The sequence below is a fragment of the Arachis hypogaea genome, chromosome 15 (genome assembly GCF_003086295.3).
Source record: "Arachis hypogaea cultivar Tifrunner chromosome 15, arahy.Tifrunner.gnm2.J5K5, whole genome shotgun sequence".
NCBI lineage: Eukaryota > Viridiplantae > Streptophyta > Magnoliopsida > Fabales > Fabaceae > Arachis > Arachis hypogaea.
The window spans coordinates 12,771,226-12,797,647 of NC_092050.1; the positions used below are offsets into that span (position 1 = coordinate 12,771,226).

Consider the following 26,422-nt stretch of genomic DNA (forward strand, 5'->3'; position numbering starts at 1 on the left):
GATTATTTAAAATATCTCTAAGTATATTTAGCTTTAACACAACAACAAATACTTATTTAGTATACATTTTAATATATTATGATTAATAAAGTTTATTTATACTTCTATATTATATTTTTTGTATTTTTATTCTCAATCATTTTTTTTTAACTCTTTTCTTTAATTATTTTCAAACATAAACTAAAAAAATTATAATTAAAATTTAAAATTACATCATAGAATATCATCTTAAAAAAACATTCACACCAACAAATAAAAATAAATTTATCTGCTTATAATTGAGTATACTAGATAATTGTATTATCTATTACATAAAAACACCAAAAAATACACATAAATTAATATGGACAAAAATAACATTATAGGCAAAAATACTAATTTTGTAATTAAGTCCCTACCGTGACAAAAAGATTAAAATTAATAGAATATTCTCTTAAATTATACAAAATTTTAAGTCAAATATTAGACATATTCGTTCTATTTAACAGAATATTATGTTAATTCTAGTATTTTTGTCAGGGACTTAATTATAAAATCTAATATTGTATAATGACTCAATCAGAAAGAAAAAACAGTATATGGACTTAATTGAAAATTCAAACTATAAGGATCGACAAAATAATTAAACCAAAAAAATATAGAGTTTAATTTTTAATGCTCAGACAGTCACGTTCGTGTAACCACATCCATTTTTTTTTATAACCATTCACGCAATCAATAAAAATAGTAATTATTTTTATGATGTGGTATTTATAATTAAATGCACATGTAAAATTTTTTACGTATCAGTTAAATTCTAAAATATATTCATGATTTAAAGTTATCTTTTTATATTTAAATATAAAAATTATTTGTTACATTATACACAAATTAGCGTAAACAAATATGTAAGTATTTTTTATTTGACTTTAAATAAAATACTAATAATGTTTTCATAATATAAAATTTAAAAAAAAACATATGAAATCTTAAGTTCAAATTTTACCATTGTCAGAGTCGTGTTCTAATTGTTATATACTACGATATGTTTAAAGATTATACAAAAACTAAATGAAGCAAAATATATATGTTTAAATTAGTATATTTTAATTTGACGCGATTTCACAGTCTTTTATATTAATATTTTATTTGAGTCAAACATTATATGTTATTACTAATATTGTAAAAGTTTCAAGATCTTTAAAAAAAGATTACGTGATGATACACAGCTTTGGCTCGCATAATTTATCCAGCTATGGCTGGACTCATAAAGAAGTCTTAAAAATTTTTCTACAAGTGTCAATTTTATCAGAGGAAAATTGGATAAGGGAACTACCAGTTGAAGACCACATATAAACCACTCAAATTGCACATCCACAACATATTTTCCACCTCAATCTTGACCGTTAATATTTTTTTTATTAAATCTGAATGACTAAATAAGTTGGAACAAAAAAGTTCCAGATTTATACGATGGAATAGGTGATAAGCTTCCTATCTTATTAGCTTGTCTTTGCTGCTGGCTATTTGTGTCAGAAATAATTTCAGTGTAAAATAATATACATTTTCATTTTTATATATTCGTTTTTTAAAAGTTAACTTGGAATATTGCTTTATAATTTGGTTCACCTTTTTCTACAAGTAAACAACGAAGATATCGGCTCAGTTTTTTTAATATTGGAGGGATTGGTGAGTTGTGCAGGGATATGGAATATGGTGGTGTTAGACAATGGTGTGGGGCAGCTTTTTCTGGGCCATGGCAAGGGGAGTCGGACCGAGCGATTGTCTTGCGCGGGAAAAAAAAATTGAAGTTGTGTATGAAATCGTAGGGTCCGATTCGTTAAGGGCCAAAGTTACGCTTTTTAATTTTGATATTGAAAGTGGAATCGCAGGGTACGTTTGGGGTTTTATTTTTTTATTTTTTTTTTTTTTTGTGAAGGACTCGTTGGGTCCGTTTCCTTCAGGAAATTTTTTTTTATGGACTCGTTGGGTCCGTTTTCCTCAGGAAAAAATATATTTTTTTTATGGACTCGTTGGGTCCGTTTTCTTGCAGAATTTTTTTTTTATAGGATGCGGAGGGTCCGAGTTGAGTATATATATATATATATATGTGTGTGTGTGTGTGTTCATCTTCCTCCCCAGATCTGATTATTCGTTGTTCTGCGTCTTCTTCTTCCCCCTGTTTCTCTTCTACTTCTCTCTGTGTCTCTTTGAGAGTATAGTCGATATTTATATATGAGAGTATGAAAAATGGATGATAGAATTGCACTTAGAGTATATTATTTTGGTCAGATTCTGTTACAAACATCTGAAGGAGTGAGATTTAGTTGCGAAAAGCCGTTAGATATTGTTATTCCGTTCACAATCTCATTTGAGGAGCTAAAAGGTGTGATTTGTGAGAAGATAGGTTTTCAGATATAAAAAAAAATATCATGTATGGTATACAGATATCCCATACCGGTATTTGGTGGTTTCGTGCAGTATCAAACCAAGTATGTAACCGACGAAGCGAGTATGCAGGAGATGTTTTCAATGTATTTTGAAACTCGCGGTCAGATATCGATGATAGAGTTGTACGTCGAATTCGAACAATCTGAAGCGGACCGAAATATTGAAGGGGAAGAATATGATAGTGACAGTGAGGAAGAGTTTGAAAGCAATTACGAAGCCGTTGCTCCAGACGGAGAAGAAGATCAAGGTGACGGGGTGGTGGCTCCAAACGTGGGAGACGTTGCAAATGCACTCGCAAACGAAGATCCCTTTGAGGAGCCGTCTTTCATGCGGGTTCTGGACTTGGAAGCCATGCATGCGCCGGAGTTTCCGGAATATATGAGTGCCGGTACGTATTAACATATAAATATAGAAAGTATTAGACTTTAGGAAATAATCTATGTTGAGTGATGTAAATAAGAATATAAGTCACGTGAATATTAGTTTGTGTGCATTCGGCCAAAGTTTTTTATGTGTTTATGTTTGTATGATGTTAAAAGTGGGATGACAACATGATAGGAATAATATTTATATTGATGTGGATATAGGGAGCATTGACGTAGTCTTAATTTCAGTTATTAAATGTATTTGTGTTAAATTATTTTGATTTGGCTGTCGTTGTGGTAGAAATTCCTATGGTCGCAGATGGTGAATTTGCAATCGGAATGGAATTCAGTTCTAGGGAAGCTGTTATGATGGCGGTGAAAGATTATACCATCCGAACTGGCTTAACCGAATCCCACGCGAACAGTACGCGTTGGCGTATGACGGTGGCTACCGCTGGGGTCACATGACGACAAACCTAGTGGAATGCATCAACTCAGTGTTGAAGGGTGCACGCAATCTTCCGATAACGGCACTTGTCAAAGCCACATTCTACAGGTTTAACGAGTTGTTCACTAGAAAAAGACACGAGGCGGAGTCGCGGATAACAGCTGGACATGTTTTTTCTGAGGTTGTCACGTCAAAATTGAATGCAAATCAACTTGCATCATCAAACATCCAGGTTAATTGCTTCGACAGGATGAATGAGGTCTTCGAGGTTCGTGAGATGCCAGGTGGAACTGAGTATGCCGTCGACCTCCGTCGACAACGATGTGACTGTGGTGAGTTCCAGGTGGATCGGATTCCCTGTCGACATATTTTTGCATGTTGTGCAAATTAGCGACTGGATTGGCGAGTGTATGTACACGAAGTTTACAAGATGGACCAAGTTCGGAGGGTTTACCGAGCTAGGTTTCGGCCACTAGGGAATCCCACAACGTGGCCTGTGTACAGCGGCCCTCGATTTGTCCCGAATCCGAACCTGAGACGGGTGACGAAAGGTCGCCCGAGGATGACACGTTTCTTGAACGAAATGGACACACGAATGTTACGTGCTCCTAGGCGTTGTAGGCAATGTGGAGCCGAGGGACACAGCCGAAGTAGATGCCGTCGGTCAGCTGGTGTAGGTCCCAGCAACCCAGGACAGTAGATTTATGCCTTTCATGTTTCATTATAGTACTTTATGGCATTTGCTTGTTTATGTTTATCCGTTTGTGCTAACCACCTTATCGGAACATTGTACTTTCATGAAACTTCTTTATGACACCTGAAACTTCTTTAATTTGTAGCATAATCGACGATAGGAAATTCACATTTAAAGGGTTCCAACATACAAACACAATATTAAGTTCAAATTACAAGTTTCCAACATACAAACACAATATTAAGTTCAAATTACAATTTTCCAACATACATACACAATATTAAGTTCAAATTACAAGTTTCCAACATACATACACAAAATACTTATGTGACCCACACAACTACTTTCTCATTGCCCATTTTATGTCTTCGACGAAGTTCTTGCATTTCTTGGCCTTCTTGAACAAGGACGGGGTGTATCGGTTAGCGTTACGACGTGGCGGGTCCACCCTGAGATTGTAATGTTTACCTGTTTCACCTGTACATAATTTAATGAAACAGACTATCCAAAATGATGCAAACACGGGATAAACAAGAAAAAAAAAATACACCAACAACTTCATAACATAATCATAAAGACACAAGTCCTGAAATTAATGCAATATAATCAATGGACAGTGAAATCAAGTCGGACCTGCATCATCCCCATCATCAAGGGCATTGTTGCGGGATTCTTCATCCTCGTCCATCTCCTCATCGTCGCTCTCGTCTTGATCCTCATCATCCGGTTCTTCCATGAGATACTCATCTGTTTCATGCTCACCTGCCCCGGCATTTTCTTCAATCTGACCCATTGATACACGCCGTAGGTTCCGGCTATTAAGTATCCCCCGACCACCATCACTTCTACTAGAATCTCCAGAAACCAAACCTCCAGAAGCAACTGAGGCAGTGTGGCATGGAATCCTCGCGTCCAAAGAATACCTACCGGGCATAAATTCAGGTTGATGGCCAAATTGTGACTGGCCTGCATCCGCAGCTATGAACCCAAGCAACTGGCTAAAAGAAGCACCCTCTCCTGCATCCCACTGTGGGGTACTCCAGTATTGTTGATGTATTGGATATGACGGAGTAAATTGTGTCTGAACAACATATGGTACCGAGGCCTGCGGTTGTTCTTGAGGAGCTGGAGGTGTAGTTGGATGTGGCTGTGACTGTGCCCCCGGTTCTTCATTGGCTACATCAATAACTGGGCTACCCTCATCCTCCATTACTGGGCTACCCTCATCATTCATAACTGGGTTACCCTCATCATCCATAACTTATTCACCTACATCGTTCTCTTGAACCACAACATTTGACAAGTTCAAATGGTTGCCATATTCTCTACGATACCAGTGCATGTAAGCATCCAACGGATGTTGTGAAGGTTCCAGATACTCAGTCAGAACGTTATTATACCTGTTTGTCCAGTGCATAATCCAACATGAATGGGACGGGGCTGTGGCCCAGTCAAGATTCTTAGGACCAGCCAGTGTTTCTCCGTGTGCCCTTCCCGGATTCCATTCTTGATGTGGAACTCCCTGAACAAAACCAAACTGTCTTCTAATTCTATCCGTTGCATGCCACTCAATAGATTCGAATGAAATCAACGGAACCGTAGCACTCCACACTACTGCGTGCATGAGGATGTCTTCTGGGATTATGCCCGGATCAATGCGATCCACACCATAAGCAACCCACACGAACTGCACACAGCACAAGGCACACATGATTACAAGCCAAATAACAGTCAACCTCAATTCGAGACAAATACTTTTCTAATAAAAACACACCTGCCCTTCCTGAACCTCATCTAATGCCTTTCTAAAGTGGGCGAGGCTAAGATATCTATACCGATTGTCACCACGCTCCCAGTTACGCCACCTGAAATTATTTATGTCAGTAGCACATCTTAAATAGAATTATGAACATACCAAGTAAGTTGCCAATGTTACCTGTTCGCAAGCGGAAAACTGCGGGGTTCCCTAGTAGGGGGCGCAAGATAGGGTAGGCGGATCCAAAACCAAGCTAGCAGAAGTGTTAACGGACCATCGATTTCTTTACAATCAAAACGAGATGCCCGGCATAAGGACCTGTATAGGTGCGCCAAACATGCCGATCCCCAACTAAAATGACTGATACTATGAAAATCCCGGAGCAAAGGTAGAAACTTCCAGTGCACAGATGCCCCTGACTTGTCTCCAAGTAAGATAGTACCCAGTAACAACATAATGTGGCACTTGACGTACCTCTGCATACTGATTTCGTCAGTCAGTTGTATACGTTCTTTCAGATTCCTAAGCCATGTCAATTTTATGCCACTCCCTCTGCAGTCGGCCTTCCTCGGTGCAACCCCAAACTGATGGAAACACTCACTTTCCAATGCTTCGAAGCTGCTCAAGGTCATCCCTGTCACCGGAAGGCCGTTCGTCGGGAGGCCCAAAATAACGGCTACATCCTCCAGCGTCACAGTGCACTCACCAATCGGAAGGTGGAAGGTGTGTGTTTCCGGCCGCCACCTCTCCACTAGAGCATTTATCAATGCTTTCTGGCATTGAACTACTCCAATCTGAGAGGCATGATAAAACCCAATAACCCGTAAATGATCCTCTACACTCGGATGGTACCGATCAGGGGGCAGTGGGTGGTCACATGTCATCATCCGTAAACTCTGCAAGAACATAACACGTTACTAGTCAAATCATGAATGATTACTAATTTACAACTTAAATTAATCATACTATTTAATCGATTAATCATAATTTCTAACCCAATTACAAAAAAAAAAAAAAAAAACTACCAAATGATCAAACTACAGCATGTAAACATAACTTCAAAAGATTATCATAAGTCCTATAATTATAATTTCCAAAAATTAATCATAATAATTAATTAGTTAATTATAACTTCTCAGCTATTTACAAACAACATTTGAAAAATATTGTCTAACTAACAACATACAAAATTAACGTTACTTTAGTATTCTTATTTTATTTACAATTAAATTCTTATGATTTACCTTTCTTCCCAAATGAACTATGTATTAAGTAAATTGGCCTTGCAATTAATATTAAAAAATTTCGTTATTAATGATGCAGTTCCAGATTATAAATTCTTAAATTAATAACAAAAGTAAATTAAGTAATTCTAATTTCTAAATCTATTACAAAATCAGAATTATAATTTCCAACATTAATCACAAAAGTTAATTAGTTAACTACAATATCTAATCCTATTACAAAAAAATTTCTAACATATTCTCCAACAAAAAATTATAATAAATCCTAAATATATAATTTCCAACAAAAATGTGTCATAATAATTCCTAAACTTATAATTTATAACATGAATCATAAAAGCTAAATTACTAATTATAATTTCTAAATCTATTCGAAAAATAATATCTTACCTTTCCTCTAACTAACTAACAACATCTATACATACACAATAACAAACAATTTACAATCATAATTTATAAGTTTAATCATCAAAATTTATTCATTAATTAAAATTTCTAACCGTGTTAAAAAATATTATTTAACATATTCTCCAATTAACTAAAAATATCTAAACATAATAACAAAAAATTATCATAATTGCTAATATTATAATTTTTAAATTATTCATCAGATTTTATTAATTAATTAAAATTTCTAATACTACCCCGAAAAAATTCTTACAAAATCTGTAACAATCAACATTTACATATCTATCTACCTAACTGCAACATTTAACCATAAAATATAAAAAAATTTCATACAAAATTTAATTAAAATACAGAAATTTGCAAAAAATTAAAAAATTTAACTTACATAATCAGGATCAGACAAATAATTTACAATGTGAAGTTCAGGACGATCAACATCTCTAGCTTTGTATTTTTTGGCCATTTCCACAAATTTTATTGCATGCAAATTTTTTGAAGAAGAGAGGAAGAGGATGAACACAGAGAGAAAGAAATGGGGTTTGAGACTTGAAAATGATGTTTCGGACTGAGGGAGTGGGGAAATGGGGGTATGCTGGCTGCTGGGGCACCGTCCTGGGGAGAAGCTGCTGTCCGACACGTGGAAGGGGGCGCAATCGCTGGGTCCGATTCGTGGGGGGAATCGCTAGGTCCGATTCGTGGGGGGGGGAGGGAATCGCTGGGTCCGATTCGTGGGGGAGAATCGCTGGGTCCGATTCCTGTTATGGCATTCTTCCTGACACCACACCCTTGTTAAGCACCCAGTCACCCCATATCCACGCCTAACACCAACTGCTCTCCAATATCAAAATTAAAAAGCGGAAGATATCATTCATTCTCATAAGTAGATATATTAACATTAATTTTTTATTTAACTTGAGTTTTAATGACTTAACCAATTAAATAATAATTTTTTTAAATTATAGAATTATTAGAAAACTCATCTTTTATATTTTTTATTTATTTTTAAATCACCTATTTAATGATCAGTTCCAACACAAAAAAAAAAAAAAAAAAAAAAAAACTCATGCTGCAGAAATTTTACTTTTAAAAAAATCTTGTTTTTTTTTTTTATTGAAGTAAAACTGTAATAATCGTGCGTCTAGTCTAGTCTACCCACTTTTATCAGAGAATTTTAAATAATAAATATTTTGGATTAACCTAAAACAAAACGAAAGAACATATATGTTTAGTAGTTACATGCTTATCAAATATTTGTGTCATATACAAATTATAAAACTTTATAAAAAATTTAAAAACTGAAAGGGAGTTACTTAATTTGGCTATAGTAAACTTACTTAAAATACTATTCGAAGGTATAACATACATAATATTATGTACCATTGTGGTTTTTCTTCGATGAAAAAACAAAATTTTTTCGAAAATTTTTTTTGCATCAATTTAATTTCAATGGAAGAATCACTGTTGTCTTTTATTTTTTTTATTCCTCTTAGCATTTGATTTTTTGTTTTTGTTTTATTTAGAATTGATTAATAAATAGATGGTTTGAAAAAAAATTAAAAAATTAAAAAATAGGAATGTTTTTAGAAACTCTTGCAATTTAAAAAAATTATTATAGTTAATTAATTAAATGATCAAAATTTAAGTCAAATTAAGAATTAGTATGTATATTAACTATGATGATACTTGTATAATTCATTTTATCCAATAGTTATTAGACATGTCATAGAGAGTAACTAACCCTTTATTTAAGAGAGGATCAGATAGAATTTATCTATATGAAAAATTTTTGGGGGCTACTAATTTTTAATATTTTTTGCTATCATTTAACCAGCATAAATATTAAATTATCTTTAACAAATAAATTTTAATAATTTATGTGTGCAAATTCTGAAAATTTTGGGTATAAACTGTATTAATTTATGTGTACAAAATTCTGATAAATATAAGTATAAATTATATGTTTGTTGTGTGCAAAATATTTATAAATATAAGGGCAAATGATTGCTGAAGTGGAGTTCCATTTAAAATTTGTCAGTGACTAAAGAATTACTGTATATACAAATACGATATTCGAATTTCGAACACTTATACAGAAAAATAATCTAACTACTAAAAAAATCTAAATTGATTATCAAAAATATTATTTGTACACTAAAGTCAGTTACCAAAATTTGCCATCATGTATTTATGTATAAATACATATATTATTTAATTTATTTTTAAAGGTAAAGTATACTTTTTGTCTCTGATGAAGTTTGACAAAAGTTTAAATACCCCTAAGTTTTATTTTGTTTTAATTTTGTCCCAAAATTTTTTTATTTGCATAAAATATACTCTTAATGACTAATTTTTTAAAAAATTAAAATCAATTCAACAATAATTTCATAAGAACAATCCTGAATACAAGCAAATCAAGCATAATTTTTATGCATTATTGTTAGATTGGTCTTAAATTTTTGAAAATTTAGCTATCGAAGGTATATTTAATGCAAATAAAAAACTTTTGGGACAAAATTGAAATAAAATAAAATTTAAGGATATTTTTGAAATTTTTTTCAAACTTTAAAGACAAAAAATATACTTTACCCTATTTTTAATATATATTTTATATTTCAACATATATTTTATACAATAACTAATTTTAATAGTTAATTTTAATATACACATAGTATAATTGATTAGTGTTCTGGTTTGGAATTGGACTCCAAAGTATAATTCGTTCACAGTGGGAAGGGTGCTGAAAATGTCCTTTTCCTATGCATTATGCTACTGGCTCCTCTTCCATTCGAGTAATGTAGAAAACTTGCACAAAAAAAAAAAAAAAAAAAAAGCTCCAACGCTCAAGTAAGTATATAATCTAAAAAAATTAGACTTAGAATCGAGAAGCTTTCTGATTTGTTGTATATCTTGTTCTTTTTTTCCTGCTCTCCATAGGTCGCCTGCATCAGTATTTATTGTGAACTTGCGTCAACCGTCCTTTTTTTGAACGTGCCGTTAGGTAATCGGAATCATGTAAATATATTGCTGATGCCGCAAAATGATCTTCAAACTGTTTTGCTAACTCCTGGAAACGTGAAATGGAATCTGCAGGCAAAGAGCAAAACCAGTCAAGTGCAGGACCATCTAAAAAGGATGGAAAACAACGACATAAAATAGGGTCAGATGCACCGTTAACGATCATGATAGATCGGAATTTTTTGATATGTTGCTTTGGATCTCCCAAACCATCATATGGAGTTAGAGTCGTTGGCAATGTGAATTGTCTAGGCAGTTGAAAGTTCATGATATCGGCCGTGAAAGGTCCTGCCGAGTTGTCAGGCTCATCCTCCTCGTCGTTGGGCGAGGTTTCATTGTTATGGGGATCTCCGCCATCATCATCTTGAGGGGTTTCCGAAACATGCGTTGGGTGGGATTGATGCTCATCATTGGTGTTTCGCCCGTGATGGGTGTCGTTGTGCTCAAGGCGGGCGTTGGCTATCTGCTGAATTTGTTGTTGCATTCTTTGATTTTCCCCCGCCATACGTTGATTTGCCTCAGCCATGCGTTGATTTGCCTGCTGAAGCTCGGTTACCATCCGAAGGAGCTCGGACGTAGAAGGGGGAGGCACATCAGCCATTAATGGATGTTAGGGTATTTTGGGGCCTAGAAAGAAAATTTTTCTATAACCTCGGCCCCACGGTGGGCGCCAAATGTTCCTGCCTGGTTGTGGCCGAGCTATATGTCTCCTTGGAGGGTTGAACGTCCGACCTTATTGGAAAACTTCAATATGCCTCGACCACCAAGTGAAACAAAGGGGGGGAGCACCTGCAAAAAGCACTCCGACGCTCAAGTCAGCTAAAGAGAATTATTTGAAGAGTTATTTTAGCTTAGAACGATGATCTACCTTTTCAATTTCAGCTGTTTCCTTTATAACTCGGAGATGGTGGCCGTTTATTGACCGTTTCTGTGTAATCGATCATAGTGGTTTAATGCCATAAAGTCGGCAAAGTTAATGTGCCGATTAAAAAGGGATTCGCCGAGCTATAATTCGTAACCGACGTATAACGGTTGTATCAGCGACTATAAAAGTGTATAACAGTTTTTAATTTAAATTAGTTGCACCGAGTTTGACTTTATAGTTTTAAGGCATAACGTAGTTTCCGAAATATTTAAATATGGATCAAATTATTTATTAATTAATTTATTTAAATAGATAAATAATTTAATTACTAAACCAATTCAAATTAGTTACGTATCAGTTTACTTACATATATATAACAATTACATCTTAGCTAATATATGACCAAGATGTTTTAAATCATTATAAAAATGTGAACTTTCTAGTTTGATTATCATGTACTATTTAAGCCCATATATAATTTCCAATCCCTTAATTAGGATTTGGTTATAATTAATGTGGGGGTGTGATGGTTAAAAAGACAGATTTCAAAGCCGCATTGGTCCACATATGTAGTGAACAAGTAGGACCCATGAAAAGGGCAGAAAGAGTGTGTATGTGCTTATCAACTTTAAGCACTAAAGGATAATGTGTCATCTTCCTGTCGAGACTCAATAGTGTTGAAGCTAAAACAAAGCCATCCCTACAGAAATTCTCACCATTATCATCATGCTACCGAGTTTTTGGTACACCTTCTCTAACTCTAATTATACATACACAAAAATGTAATCTTGTTTTTCCAATAACTTTGAGCCACGACAGCACCATCTACCTCCAATAATTTTGTACCATTTTTCGTGACAATCATTGCTAGGCTTTGATCACATATGTTCTCCCTAGTGTCAATTCGATTAATTGGATTTTCATTACTCTATAAAGTGATTCACATTTTTGTATGTGCTCGACATAATGTTCGATAAACAATTTATATTTATTAGTGATATCTGATACCCCTTTTTCTTTTTTGATTCAAGCTAGTGATGAATGACTTGCTGCTACTTTATTGCTACTTCATATGAAGCTTAATCTAAATAAAATAAACGGTTATTATGGGCAAGAGATTAGCTTAAATTAGATTAGATAGTTAATTATGATTAAAAGATGTGAGTCACATCGTGTCGGGGTTCAATGGAGTATTATCATAGTGGTTAATTTTGCCTACTAGCTTTAGCATAGCTTTAATTTGTTACTTAGAATGGGCGCTAATTAATTGCTTTAATTGTATCTGCATGTCTCGCCGTTGGTAAAAGAAAGGCATCAATAATCATCAACTTCTTTCTAGCAACTAGCAACTCGATCTTCTTCACAAATATAAACTGCTTTACATACTAATGTATGTATCAATAGCTACTGAGATGATAAATAATTTATAACTTAATAATAGATTTTGGGTTGGGTTCAAATATTCGAAATTGCAAAAAATAAATATTCTTTTTGGGATTTTAACGAAAGGTATTTTGGAAAAAAAAAGATAATTCCATTAGGTGTATATTAAAATGAACTACTAATACAAAATATAAACATAATTTTAATAACTGATTTTGATATATAAATAATATTTTTGGAAAAGAAATTATGCCCCATTACTTTGTGTATGCAATTTAAATTTGCTTGAATTCATTACAAGTGATCAATAACCTCTGTAGAGAAATACTCAAAAATAGTTTGTCAAATTTGATAATGAGAGAGTAAAATGATAAATAAATTTTTAAAGATTTATATTTCAGATGGATTAGTCTCTAAAAAAAAATATCAATAAAATTTTTTAAAATAGCAGATGCAGACACACTACTTTAAATTAATCCTTATAATTAAGATAAAAGGTCTTAATAATTTGAACTAATTTGTCCATATTTATTATCCTATAAAAAATTTTATTGATATTTTTTTTAGAGACTAATTTATCTGAAATCTAATTGTTTAGCGTTTATTTGTTACTTTATTCAGAGAATAATTTAAACATGTGTTTTCATTTTCAAGAGTGATTTTTGACGAATGTTAGTGTGACCTCTGTCTATAGAGCCTGTCATCATCATTAACATGTATGAAATCGATTATAGTGTTTAGGTCACAATCTGTAAGAGAGAGTAATATTACTAGCTAGCATATTAGTGTTAGAAGAGATATATAGTAGGGTGAAGCGTGGCATATGAGAATGAAAAGGGAAAAGAAGGGGCCATGGCCATGAAGCTAAGGTGACATCAGCCACACCCATAAGTCTCTTTCAGTCGCGGCTCGACCAACCACGTTCCATGGAATATACAAGACTCAATTCATCAGTTGTGCTGCCTGCGAACCAAGTTGACAAAAACCATATTATTATTATTATGGTCGGAAAGTGCTTTCTTTATGAATGGGCCAATCAGGGCTATCCACGTGTTATGGCTTTTCAAGAATGGGCAAAGAAAGGATAAGCAATTAGTGTAAATGGTTGACCAAACACAAGTTAAGTTAAGGTCCCTCCTTAGCTTTTTATCATACCAATCATGGCACGCACGCAACTATGAATTCAACTACATACTATGCATCTTTGTCATCACTAATTTCGATCTCATGCAACAAAATTAATAAGTTAAGGATAGGATAAGGAATGAAGAAGAAAAAAAAAGAAAGATTAAAGTGTACTCAGGTTGTGCTAGCTTATAGCCACCGTTAAATTAAACAGTAGTGAAAGTTAAATGCCACTATTCTAGGATTCTCCTTCTTTCTGTTATTAAGTCACTTGAAAAAGTAACATTGCTCATTGGATACTTTCAGTTATATATTTCCGAAGCTGATGATATTACGTTATCGAATTTTTCTGTTAAGACTAGCTTAGATTGTTGGAAGTAAACCAACATTGAGATCTTTTAAAAGATCCATCTTATCTATAATAAATACAAAATTTATATAGTGTAAGATGCAGGAATGCCAAAAATTAATTTTTGAAGTGGTTGAATGGGTAGCGTATGAATGTATGTATATGTATATGTAGTATATATGACAAAATCTTTGCTAGCATCATGCATGTCTGCCTGTCCGAGTGTATATGTATTAACCAATCATATTTTGTGCTTGTTTGGGCGTCATTATTTTGATAAAAAAAAAATTTTTTTAATGAAAAAAGATTTTTTTTATTTTTTAGTGTGTTTGGCAAATTTCTAGTAGTAAAAGTAAAAGCATTAGAAAAATAAAAAAAAAATTTTTTTGAGAAGCTGTAATTTACATCTTTTTTTAAAAGATCTTTTTCTCTTAAAAAAAGATGTTTTTCATCTAATAAATAAACAAAAAAGTACTTTTATATCGTTATACTCAAACATAATTGATAGATAAAAAGATCTTTTTGCATGAGATACCCAAATATAAAATTACTTTTACTTTTCCATAAGATCTTTAAAAAAAAATAACTCAAAAAATTTTTTTTCTTAAAAACTCACCCAAACAAGCTCTTTATATTAGACATATACTAAAATTTGCTATTAAAATTAGTTATTAAAATAGAATACATATTTAAATAGAAAATATATATTAAAAATAAATTAAATTATATCTATTTATATATAAATACATAATGATTAATTTTAGTGTGTAAAAGTAACATTTTTGGTATACATCTAACATATTATCTTAAAAGCGATAAGCCTCTATTTCCATTAATTTCATTTATCACCACACCAATTCAAAAGTCATATGAGTTAGCGTCTCTTTGCGACACTTTGCCTATCATTCATCTTTGAATTCTCATTTATTATTATTATTATTTTCTAATTCCATATTATATTAACGATAATATTAAAAAAAAAAAACAGTCAAAATTTATCTTATTTAATAATTAATAAATATTAAATAAAATAAATTCTGATTATTTTTAGCTAATTCTTTTTCTTAGTTTTTTGTTCAACAAGAAAATAATATTTTGATTTATCTTTGAATAAGAGTGGCTAATCCAAAAAAAAAAAAAAACACTTTACTTATCAATTTCTTACTAGTTTATGATCATATTTCATGATTTCATCACAAAATATAAGTATACTAGTACTGGTTTACGATAGCATGTATTTTTTATTGTAGCTTCCTTTACTGTTTTTTTGCCTTCCTTCCATGAAACCCGAGGATTCCTTTTGTTTATTGTTTTTTCTATCAGCATGAAACCATCGGTATTTTTGGTCTTCGAATGGAACCAAGTTCAAGGACCCATTTAAAATGATGGGCTGAATTTTGTTCATCCATCAACAGAATATCCAAGGTTTGTACATTTGAATTTTTAATAACGTCAAAGACATCAATTAAAAAAAAATAACTTGGATTGGTTGAGTCATAAGCTCATTCCTTCATTTAATCAAATATCCTGCCTTATGTATGCAGCAAGTTATTGGACAGCGGAAAACCCTTAAAAAAAGCTCAAATTCGCAGGGAATTAATCTTTGGTCTATCAAGCTGGAAATTAATCTTTGGTCTATCAAACTGGGTCTTTGGTCTGTCAAGCTGGGAGATACCGCAAGTAACCAAAAGAAAAAAAAACCCGAGTTGTCCCAAACCAAATTAAATACCTGCATTCATGTATGCTAACACCATCGAGCTGAAGAAACATTAAAATATTAACATCGTCAATTACCCAAAAACAAACCAATTTGGGTTTCAAATCTACTCATTTTTTAACCAGATGTGAGATATGCAGCAAATCAATGATAAACTTTTAAATAGAACTTAAATCTGTGATAAATTCATCCATAGGCTACCAGGCTCGAAGATACTTTCACCTTATGCATCTTATGATGTTGTCATTATTATCATAATATAAAAATATTCATCATAGCATTTATCGTTTTTTTTGGTATCCCCTTTTTTTTTTTGGGTAATAGTATCCCCCATTTATCATATTTCTGAAAACATAAGCCTCTAGATTTCTTTTCCACTCACATTTTTTCAACCCCAAATGTGGCCTGCTAATGTGCTTCCTCCAAAAACCGTGATCCCAAATAAAAAGATCTCCAGCCCATGGTACCATCCTCAGTGAAAAGTTCCTACCATTAAAAATGTCCGATTTGGGACTTTAGGCCTAAGTCAGCCCAGATCATATTGTAATTTCTTGGTCTAACCCAAAAAAAAAAATGTCCTAGATAACTCTGTTGTGCAACAAGCCAAGTGGCCAACAACTACCGTCTCACAATAAGTCTTCCACATCTCACGCCAACTTGCTGGTCTGGTGGTCAAGGATATATGCTAACCAAAATCATAATACAGCAAAAATAACTAGCACACATTAAGCAAAGGCAACAAGGACTTTAGTATATAACTTCACGGTTTTGTCATATTGTCAAGACAACAAATAGTATAAAGTGGTTCATATTCCAGATAACCACAACCGATTATAGGTGCATAACATACAATCTAAATGAACAGACAAAGACCAATTTTTCAATTCATTCTTCTAATAGACCAGACACCTATTACAATTAAGCCCTTTCACCACGAATCCGCCTAGCAAGCTGGATGTCCTTGGGCATTATGGTCACCCGCTTAGCATGGATGGCGCAGAGATTAGTATCCTCAAACAATCCAACAAGATAAGCTTCTGCAGCTTCCTGAAGAGCAAGAACAGCATGGCTCTGGAACCTCAAATCCGTCTATACACAAAAAGAGAAACAAAAATAACTTGGTTATTACAAACATATAATACGAACGACAAAAACAGAAAAAAAGCACATGCAGTCTGGATTTGTCACCTTGAAGTCTTGGGCAATTTCACGAACAAGACGTTGGAAGGGCAGTTTCCTGATCAACAGTTCAGTACTTTTCTGATACTTGCGAATTTCACTGTTCAAATGTTAGAAAATAAGAAAATTATTTTGATTTTGATCCCCATTCAGAACAGAGTAAATATAAGGAAAAGAAAAGAAAAATTTAATGAACAAAATATCTATACCGAAGAGCGACGGTTCCTGGGCGGTATCTGTGGGGCTTCTTCACTCCACCGGTGGTAGGGGCAGACTTTCTTGCTGCCTTTTATATGAAACAAACATGCAAACAATTATACCTTGCGTAACATTAACCTCATGGACACTTTATACCCATTACACATAACACATGTAACAAAAAGAAGCAGATGGGAAGAAATAAAAGAGAAAAAAGGGGGGGGGGGGGGGGAGTAAGCTAATCGAAACCATAATGAAAATGATCATTCTACTTCAAGAAATTCAACTAAAATGGTAATTGGGCACGCATTGTTTCCCAATAATCTTACACATGCAGCACAAAATTTATCAAACTTAGAAATCTACCACAATAATGTGAAATTCAAAGACCCAAAACATCGAATTTATTCAATTCATTATGAATAATGAGCAAGACCAAACATGCTAAGTTGGAAGACATGTTTTTCATAAGTCTTGCTAAAATATAGAATAGTTCCCAATTAACAAATCAGATAAAATAAATAAAATAAAAGATGTTAATACTGCAGCAAATGATCAAATTGCTATTGTCGAAAAATCCAACTACGAAACTTAAGCAAACAAAATAACGATCGAATAATCATAACCAGAATTAACAAGCCACTAACACATGCAACAAGAAAGAAAAAGAACAAATTAAATTGAAAATAAACGTGAAAATCGAAAGCATATAAAAGCTAAAGAATTAGAAAAGAATGAAAACCTTAGTTGCGAGCTGCTTCCTTGGAGCCTTTCCACCGGTAGATTTGCGAGCGGTTTGCTTCGTACGTGCCATGTCTGCTTACGAAAGACGAAAGAGGAGATTATCTACAAATCGAAGCACGTAAGGGACCGAAGACACATTGAATCACCGAAGTATGAAGATTTAGGTGGGAATAACAGATTGGAAGAGAGGGAAGAAGGGAATTACCAGGTTAGGGTTTTCAAATTCTTCAATCGCCAAGACGAAAGAGGATTCGATATTCCACCGACAATGAAACTAATAAATGCCTTCGCAGGTTATAAAAACGCACGTGCTACCCCCTTTTGAAAGCGCGGCCTAAGTGTTAATTCCTCCTCAAGAATTTTAAAAATAGGATATTTTAATTTTTTTAAAAAATTAATACACAAAAATATTTTTAAAATTTTATTTCGATAAATAAATTAATTTTTAATTTATTTTTTAGTAAAATAATTATTTAAATTAATTTTTAAAATTTTAAAAGTTAAATATTTTAATCATTAAAAAAATTAATACATAAATTAATTTTTTATTTTTTTGTCAAATATAATAATTTTTTATTTATTTTTTAACGTAACTCACCAACAAAAAATATAAATCTGACATACTTTTTTTTGTTAACATAGTTTTTGTATATATTATAAATAATATATATGTGTGTGTCATATAGATGGGTATGCTAAATTAGTTTAATTATATTAAGTTAATTGATAATTTAGTAATTAAATTAAAATTCAAGTGAAAATAAAAGAATAATTTTAATTATATTTTATTTTTAACTATCATACCAAACTAAATTATATTAAATACAAAAGATCAAATAGTTTTAAATTTTATTGAATATTATTATTATTATTATTATTATTATTATTATTAATAAGTGATAATATATATATTTTTTAATTTTAATAACTTAATAATATATTATTTTTTAAGTATTTAATTAAAAAATATTAATAAATATGATATAATTATGGACAAAAAAATATATTAGGATTAATAAAAATATTTTTTATTTTAAATTTATATTTATTCAAAAAATTTAATATTCATTTTAACAACCGTGTACAATTAACTAATTTATTAATTTGAAAAAGTATATATAAAACTAAAAATAAAAACAAATACATATAAAAAAAACAATATTTCACTTCTTAATATTATCGAATTTAATTTGAGGGCAGGTTACTCAAATAAAATAGTTACAAACACATTTTATCAGATTACAACTTTCTAAAACTGAAGACACAATTACGACTTTTACAATTCTATAAAAATCGCTACTGGTACCAGCGGATTAGAGATCAATGTAAACCGCTATTGATAGCTGCGATTTATGTGGAAAAAGGTGCACGCAAAAACTGCTATAGGCAGCGACGGTTTCTGAAGGAGGAAAGTAATGCATAAACCGCTACAGGCAGTAGCAGTTTACGTGAGGTTTATGCATATGTGACTTGTCTATATATATTCCTCCAAGGCAATGAGGTAGTAGTGGAGTGTCATTTTTCACAAATAGATTGTGAGAAGAATTTCCTAGCTCTAGTGCATTACTCTGGTTAAATTCAGAAAAACCAAAGGCACGGTGTTAAATTTATAGATAGGAAATCGCTGATCATTTTTATTCGGTTATCGAATACATTGGTAGATATAAAAAGCAGCATATTACAGAAGTTGGGGGTGTGTGGGACAAAATGGGTAAAAAGTTATTCTACAAGATTCCTATTGCTGTTATGTCAACCGATGTGAAGTATGAAACATTTGTGATAGGGTCCGATGAAGATATGCAGGTCTTGTTTTACTGTAGGCGAAGTTTTTCCGAAGTTAGAATACACAAGTTGTTTACCAAGTTGGAAGATTGCATCGACAGCTCTGGGGCATCAGCACCAAATCTTCAGTCGACAATGATGGGGTTGCCTCAACGTTGATGCCTGTGGTTGCACCTGCTTGTCTGTTGATTGATCCTCCATGTGTTGCAGTTGGTACTGCTAGTTCACCTCGGCGTATTCCTGATTTTGTAGTTGAGTCTAGACCGAATCGAGTTGAAAATGCAATGCGAGAGGATGATTTAGACGATGAGTCAGTCGACATTGTTGGAGACAATGATGATGATACTCCGAGCAATCCACCTATACCCCCATGAGCCATCGAGTTCCGACACACAGCAACATTCTCTCCATTTGGCAACTTTGAACTTGGAAGCCATAGGCCAACAGCCGGACGTCGATGCAACCTTTGGGAGTCAGGGACTGCATGATGCAACCGCTCTAACAAAATTTCATATTGGTTAATCTTTCTAAAGTAAGGAGGAAGACGTACTGATCGTAAAGGATTACAGCATCAAGCGTGGAGTTGAGTACAGGGTGCTTGAGTCAGACCATATTAAATACTGTGGGAGATACAAAGAGTTCGGTAAACGGTGCACGTGGATGATTCGTATCATGCTCTGGCAAAGGAAGAGCACTTAGGAAGTGCGGAAGTACAACGGACCGCACACGTACTTGGCGAGATCGGTGAACCGCTAGTTATAAAACCAACCATACACAGAAAACTTACATCTCAAGCGCTCAATCGATCTAACGCAAGGCAATACTGTATAACCCTTTGCTCCTTCCTATCATTTGGTAGTAAGGAGGCTGCCTACCTGAATGATAGTTAGCGGTAAGATGAAGGTTTAACACGACATATAATAGTTTATTTACTTGGAATAAATAAACGACACCTGGATGCCAACGGAAATGAAAAATCGTCAAACCCTTGCGGCCTCAGAGTGGGAAACCGTCAGAAGATCCAACTTTGTAGCAGTTGAAGAGGACCTGCCAAATTGGTGACATTTATGTTCGTCACTCGATACATGCATCGATACAATCATGCCAATGCAGCGGAACCCCAGCTATAACTGCCCATGTCATCAAGATTCGCCACAAAAGGCAACCACCGAATATGAACCCGGTTCGTACTCTTGTCACCAAATAACTGAGTGGATAGCAGCATCATGATATAGGCACATGCGTATATGTGAACAATATTCTTTGTCGCATCAGTTAGTAACACCCTAAACCTCTCATGAAACCATGTGAAGTGTACTGTCATTTGCTTGACTTTATTCGGCGGTGGCAGCTCACTGAATAACTCTTGAAATCATTCCCAAGTTGGTCGGCTACCTCCCCTGATTTTTTCGAACTCAGCCAGGCACCCACTAACGGCCTTCCCATCGATGGACAACCCAAGCTGATACGCCACATCTTACAGCGTGATGGTGCACTCTTTGAAAGACATATGAAAAATGTGCATCTCGGACACCACCTCTCAATGAATGCACTGACCATAGGCTCATCCAACCAGAACCAATGGCTGTTCAGCCTGGCCAAGTGGTACAAATCAGCCCTCTCCAAAAAAGGTATGATCTGTTCATGTATAGGCATATTCTGTTGCCTTCGAACGCTGTAGATATACCTACTCGGCTGCATCATGCATTAGAAATAACTACAACGCAATTAAATTCTACTTGATACACGCATAAACACTAAATAATTACTCCAAATATCCCATTTTGGTTCAATATAAAATTAACTACATATTTCATCCGTAGACTCTCTAAGTACAAAAACAGAACGAAATCTAATATTTCATCCGCATTAAATTTTGCACACTAAACTATATATCTCAAGGTATAATATTGTCTATATCCTATAGGCTACATACTAGATTCTATATTCCAGAGTCTAATATTAAACTATAAACATTAAATTATATATTCTATTTTTTATACCCTACGTTCCAGATCCTATATTCCAAAGTCTAATACTCAACTATAAAGATTAAATTATATATTCTAACTCCTATACCCTACATACTAGATTCTATATTCCAAAGTCTAATTAATACTAAAAAAAACAAGCTAACCTCGTCAACAATGGCACCGGCAATATGGACAGGGACGAACCTACATTCAGTGAAGAGGGACATTTGCCTCCACAAAGTTAAAAAAAAAAACTAATACTTATATATATATATATATATATATATATATATATATATATTATATTTGTCCCAAACTAAAATATAAATAATTTTTTGTATTTTATGTTTAAAAAATATTTTGTTAAACTTAACATTTAATAATAATTATATTGTTAAATTTGATTTAGTATAAAAATAATAAATAAATAAATTCAAAAAATAGTAATAATTAATTTTATTATATTAGTTAATTAGTTGATAATTAAATTGAACCTTTGTTTTCTAATTAAATACAACTTAAATTATTAGTGACTTTTTAAAAAATATTTAAGATAAAATATATTATTTATATATTAATATACTCTATTAATATTTATTATTAAAATGGTCTTATTTATAGTAATTATTTTGGTTAAAAAAATTATTTATACCATAAAGACTATAATAAATAGATTTCATAATTAAATATGAGATAATAAAAAATAAAATAATTGTTAAGAACATATATAGAAAAATAATATTTAGTCATATTAACAATAAAAAGAAAGTCATTATAAATTATTTTTTTATTATTTTGAATATTATACTTGTGAAATTATCTTGTTATTATTTTAAATACGATAATAAGTTATTGTGTGTATATTTCTAGTTCTTATCAATATGTATGATAGTTCTAATTTAAAATTTTAAATATATCTAAACAAATTTGGGTTGGTAAACAAGTGTTGGAAGTTCGAATTCCATCTTGTATGTGTAGTAACTTATTGTCCCTCTTAAATAAAACTCAAATTCATTATATAGATTAGTCCTTAACTTGTTGGGTATCGTAGGAAGCTAAAAAAATATATATATCTATACTTAAATTTTATTATATTTTTGCCCCCACGACTAAATTTTTCTGAATCTGTCACTGAATGTGGACAATGTCGTTCAATCGGTACAAGCAATGTTTCTCTTCTATGTTGTCCACTTGAATGTCACCATTGACAAAATCCAAATTCGCTCCCAAAGTCCTCCTCCCTCCCTCTAGAATTTTCTCTCTCTAACAAAATTGCTACTCCACACCAAATAAAAAAATCTTCTACCGGCTATTCCAGTTTTATAGCCCCTCTTCACATAAATCGCGGCTACCTCCAGCAGTTTACAGCCATGCTGTTGAAATCACAATTGTGAATCATAAAGAGATTGTAAAAGACTATGAGTGAAGTGTATTGTATTATTAGTCCCTTAGTTACATTAGAAGCTATTCATATATATATATATATATATATATATATATATATATATATATATATATATATATATATATATATATATATCAAGAAGAGACCAAGAAGAGGTAGTTAGGAACAAACTCAGAAACTATCACAACCCTATTGACTTCACTAACTAATTATTTAATCTTAGTACTCTTAACATCCCCCCTCAAACTTAGGTGAGGTGAATCACTCATTCTAAGTTTGTTTCTAAACTTATCAAAGAGTCTTATTGACACTGGTTTTGTCAACACATCTACTACCTAATCTTGGGCAGGGATGTGTACCACAAAAAAGCTTCTTCTGGTTCACAAATTCTCTCACAAAATGAAGATCTAATTCTATGTGTTTGCATCTGCTGTGCAATATGGGATTAGCTGCAAGTTGACAAGCACTTTGGTTATCACAATAGATAGTCGGGGTAATTTTTTAGCAACATTCAACTCTTGGAGCAGCTGCTGTACTACCACCACCTCTGTCTGGGCCGACGCAAGTGCTCTATACTCAGCTTTGGTACTACTTCTGCTAACCTTGCTTTGTTTCTGTGACTTCCATGCTATTAAGTTTGCTCCAAGATAAATGCAATATTTCGTAACACTCCTACGATCATCAAGATCGGCTCCCCAATCCGCATTTGCAAATGCAATAATCCTATAGTAAGAACTTTTTGAAAATATCAAACCTTGTCCCGTCGTACCTTTGATGTATCTCAAAATTCACTTAACAATTTTCCATTTCTCAGTCGTAGGATTATGCATGAATTAAGAAGCTTTATTTACGGAATATGACAAGTCCGGTCTAGTAGTTGTTAGATATTGTAGGCCCCTAACAATTGATCTGTATAATCCAGAATTTTCACAAGGTTCTGAGTCATGCTTGTGCAGCTTCACTGATGAAATCATTGGTGTAGGCATGGTGTTAGAGGTAGACATCCCAGCTTTTTCTAATAATTATGCAGCATATTTTTCTTGAGATAACAAAATAGAACCCTCATATAAGTATTTCACTTCAAGACCAAGAAAAAAAATTTAGCTCCCCTAAATCTTTCAAAGGAAATATCTTGTTTAAATTTACAACGAGTTCTTCAATTTAATTTAAGCTACTTCCCGTTACAACACTATCATCAACATATACAAGAAGATATGTGATAAAATTTTTCGTATTTTTTACAAATAATAAAATATCCGATTTAGTATTAATAAACCCAAATTTTAAAAGAGTGATTTGAGTGTCAAAAACCAGGTTCAAGGAGCCTGTTTCAACCCATATAAAGCTCTGTTGAGCTTACAAACCTTGTTTAAATTCTTACTCTCATACCATTGGGGTTGTTGCATGTAGACTTACTCTTCAAGCTTTCCACTAAAAAAAGTATTATTGAAATCAAATTATCTCAACACCCAACCTTGGGCGAGAGCAATTGTTAACACAATTCGAAGGGTTTAGGGTCTAATCATTGGACTAAAAATCTGTTCATAGTCCACACTTTCCTTTTGATGATAGCCTTTGCCAACGAGTCTAGCCTTTTATCTTATAATTTTTTGTTTGCTATTTCGTTTTATAGCATACACCCACTTGCTTCCAATTATGGTAGCATTGGGCTGTGCATCCACCAAGTTCCAAGTGTGGCAATTTATTAGAACCTAGTATTCTGCATTCATAGCAGACTTCCAATGAGGAGTATTAAGAGCTTGAGTCACACTTTTTGGTGTGTTCTGATATAAGTCCAAAGATGTTGAGGTTGTGTAGGCTCTTGTCTCATGGATACCAGCTTTTGACCTTGTTATCAGGAGATGAATGTTAATTGGTGTAGGACTTGTTGGTGGCAAAAAAATTTCAGTTTCAGTGTTTGAAATTGATGGTGTAACTTGATGTTGCTGTAAGTCTTTGTTATTCTAAGTTAAAATTTTATATTGGACTTCTTGTGCATTTAAGGGTGCTGTCATCTCAAAGTCAGACATGATATTAGTAGTAGTATGAAATTGTTCTAGATAATGAGAATTTTATTGTTCTGTAACCACCTGCAAAGTCATAATAGTTTCATGAGAAATTACATTTAAATTATTTGCATTAGATGATTGTAATTCAATTGAAAATAAATTATGATAAAGAAAGAATTCTTCATTAAAAATAACATGTCTATACACAAATAATTTTTCAAATTTTGTCATGCACTTATAACCATGATGTGCATTGTTATATTCTAAGAAAATGTATTTTTCAGTTTTATATTCTAATTTATGCTTATGATATGGTCTTAAGTATGGAAACCATAGGCAACCAAAGACTTTAAACATAGTATAATCAGGTTTTCGTTTAAAAAGAGTTTCAAAGGGAGAGATGAAATTAAGAGTTGATGTGAGTAATCTATTAAGTAAATACACAAGTGTGCCAAAAGCATCCTCCCAAAATTTCATTGGGAGAGATGCAGTAGCTAACAAAGACAAATCCGTTTCAGTTATGGTCATGTGCCTCCTTTCAACACATCTCGTTGTTGATGTGTGTAGAGACATGATCATATTGGAGAGCTTTTAAATTACAATTTGTTTGATTCTCCATTAAAGCTTTATAAGTTTTGAAGGATGCAAAGGCTTGAGCTTTATTAGTCAATAAAAAAATACTGGTATAGCGACTAAAGGCATCCACAAAAGCAATATAATATTTGAAACAAGATCTAGAAAGTATGGGAGCTGGCCCCAAATATCCACATATACTAGTTCAAGAGGCATAGTATGAGAAGATGTTGAATGAGAAAAAGGCAATACATGCATCTTTGGCAAGAGAGCAAAACTCACAAACATTATGCACTTCTGAATTTTTAGGGACAGTAACGCCATAATCTTTTAGAACGTGTATCACATTTGGAACATTAGTATGGCCTACACGTTTATGCCATAAATTAATAGTATTGAATTTTGTAGTAGTAAGAGCAACACTATTAAGAGGCATTGTGCAGGAATTTATAAGAGTAGTAATAACAATAGGTGCAGTATTTGAAAAATTTAATGGAACAGAATGTAACTCTTTAGATTTTTTATCAAAATGTAAATTGTTACAAGATTCTATCTTTCTAATGGGTACATCATTTTTTTGTAGACATGAATTAAAAGTATGATCAATAGCATATTTCTTAGTACATGGTGAGGTATAGAAAGAACAACATAAACATGTAGCACCATTCTTCAAACAAGAAACATTCTTAGGTATAATTAGGTGATCAAAAACATAAATTCTCCCTTTAGTGTGGCCCTGGAGAAGGAGTTGGCGAGAAAC

The 26,422-nt window shown here is 32.9% G+C and overlaps 3 protein-coding genes across 4 annotated transcripts; 1 reads left to right on the forward strand and 2 right to left on the reverse strand.

The window, feature by feature from the left end:
* The first annotated feature begins 3,259 nt into the window (after nt 1–3,259).
* On the forward strand, nt 3,260–3,943 carry LOC114925325 (uncharacterized). The gene is made up of 2 exons (XM_029292893.1): nt 3,260–3,586; nt 3,635–3,943. The coding sequence occupies exons 1-2, from the start codon at nt 3,260–3,262 to the stop codon at nt 3,941–3,943; spliced, it is 636 nt and encodes a 211-aa protein (XP_029148726.1).
* Nucleotides 3,944–5,198: 1,255 nt separating this feature from the next.
* LOC140179117 (serine/threonine-protein phosphatase 7 long form homolog) lies at nt 5,199–7,808 on the reverse strand. The gene is made up of 4 exons (XM_072217741.1): nt 7,731–7,808; nt 5,874–6,589; nt 5,712–5,802; nt 5,199–5,624 (listed from the first exon to the last, which is right to left on the reverse strand). Exons 1-4 carry the CDS (start codon nt 7,806–7,808, stop codon nt 5,199–5,201), a joined length of 1,311 nt encoding a protein of 436 aa, XP_072073842.1.
* An 8,716-nt stretch (nt 7,809–16,524) lies between these two features.
* LOC112749513 (histone H3.3) lies at nt 16,525–18,272 on the reverse strand. 2 transcript variants are annotated; one of them, XM_025797784.2, is made up of 5 exons: nt 18,126–18,272; nt 17,919–18,022; nt 17,188–17,264; nt 16,988–17,078; nt 16,525–16,888 (listed from the first exon to the last, which is right to left on the reverse strand). In XM_025797784.2, exons 2-5 carry the CDS (start codon nt 17,988–17,990, stop codon nt 16,718–16,720), a joined length of 411 nt encoding a protein of 136 aa, XP_025653569.1. In that variant the 5' UTR covers nt 17,991–18,022; nt 18,126–18,272; the 3' UTR covers nt 16,525–16,717. The 2 variants fall into 2 exon arrangements, with proteins under 2 accessions (XP_025653569.1, XP_025653570.1); XM_025797785.2 differs by having other exon boundaries at nt 17,919–17,992; nt 18,126–18,256.
* Nucleotides 18,273–26,422: the final 8,150 nt, after the last annotated feature.

Excerpts from the sequence above, each read along its gene's own strand:
- LOC114925325 (XM_029292893.1), top strand. The coding sequence starts at position 3,260 with ATGACGACAAACCTAGTGGAATGCATCAACTCAGTGTTGAAGGGTGCA. Across the intron at positions 3,587-3,634 it reads GTGACTGTGGTGAGTTCCAG|CGACTGGATTGGCGAGTGTA; the intron begins GTGGATCGGATT and ends TGTGCAAATTAG.
- LOC140179117 (XM_072217741.1), bottom strand. The coding sequence starts at position 7,808 with ATGGCCAAAAAATACAAAGCTAGAGATGTTGATCGTCCTGAACTTCAC. Across the intron at positions 5,803-5,873 it reads AGTTTTCCGCTTGCGAACAG|GTGGCGTAACTGGGAGCGTG; the intron begins GTAACATTGGCA and ends AAATAATTTCAG. Across the intron at positions 5,625-5,711 it reads ATGAGGTTCAGGAAGGGCAG|TTCGTGTGGGTTGCTTATGG; the intron begins GTGTGTTTTTAT and ends TGCTGTGTGCAG.
- LOC112749513 (XM_025797784.2), bottom strand. The coding sequence starts at position 17,990 with ATGGCACGTACGAAGCAAACCGCTCGCAAATCTACCGGTGGAAAGGCT. Across the intron at positions 17,265-17,918 it reads GGAAGCAGCTCGCAACTAAG|GCAGCAAGAAAGTCTGCCCC; the intron begins GTTTTCATTCTT and ends TTCATATAAAAG. Across the intron at positions 17,079-17,187 it reads CCAGGAACCGTCGCTCTTCG|TGAAATTCGCAAGTATCAGA; the intron begins GTATAGATATTT and ends ACATTTGAACAG.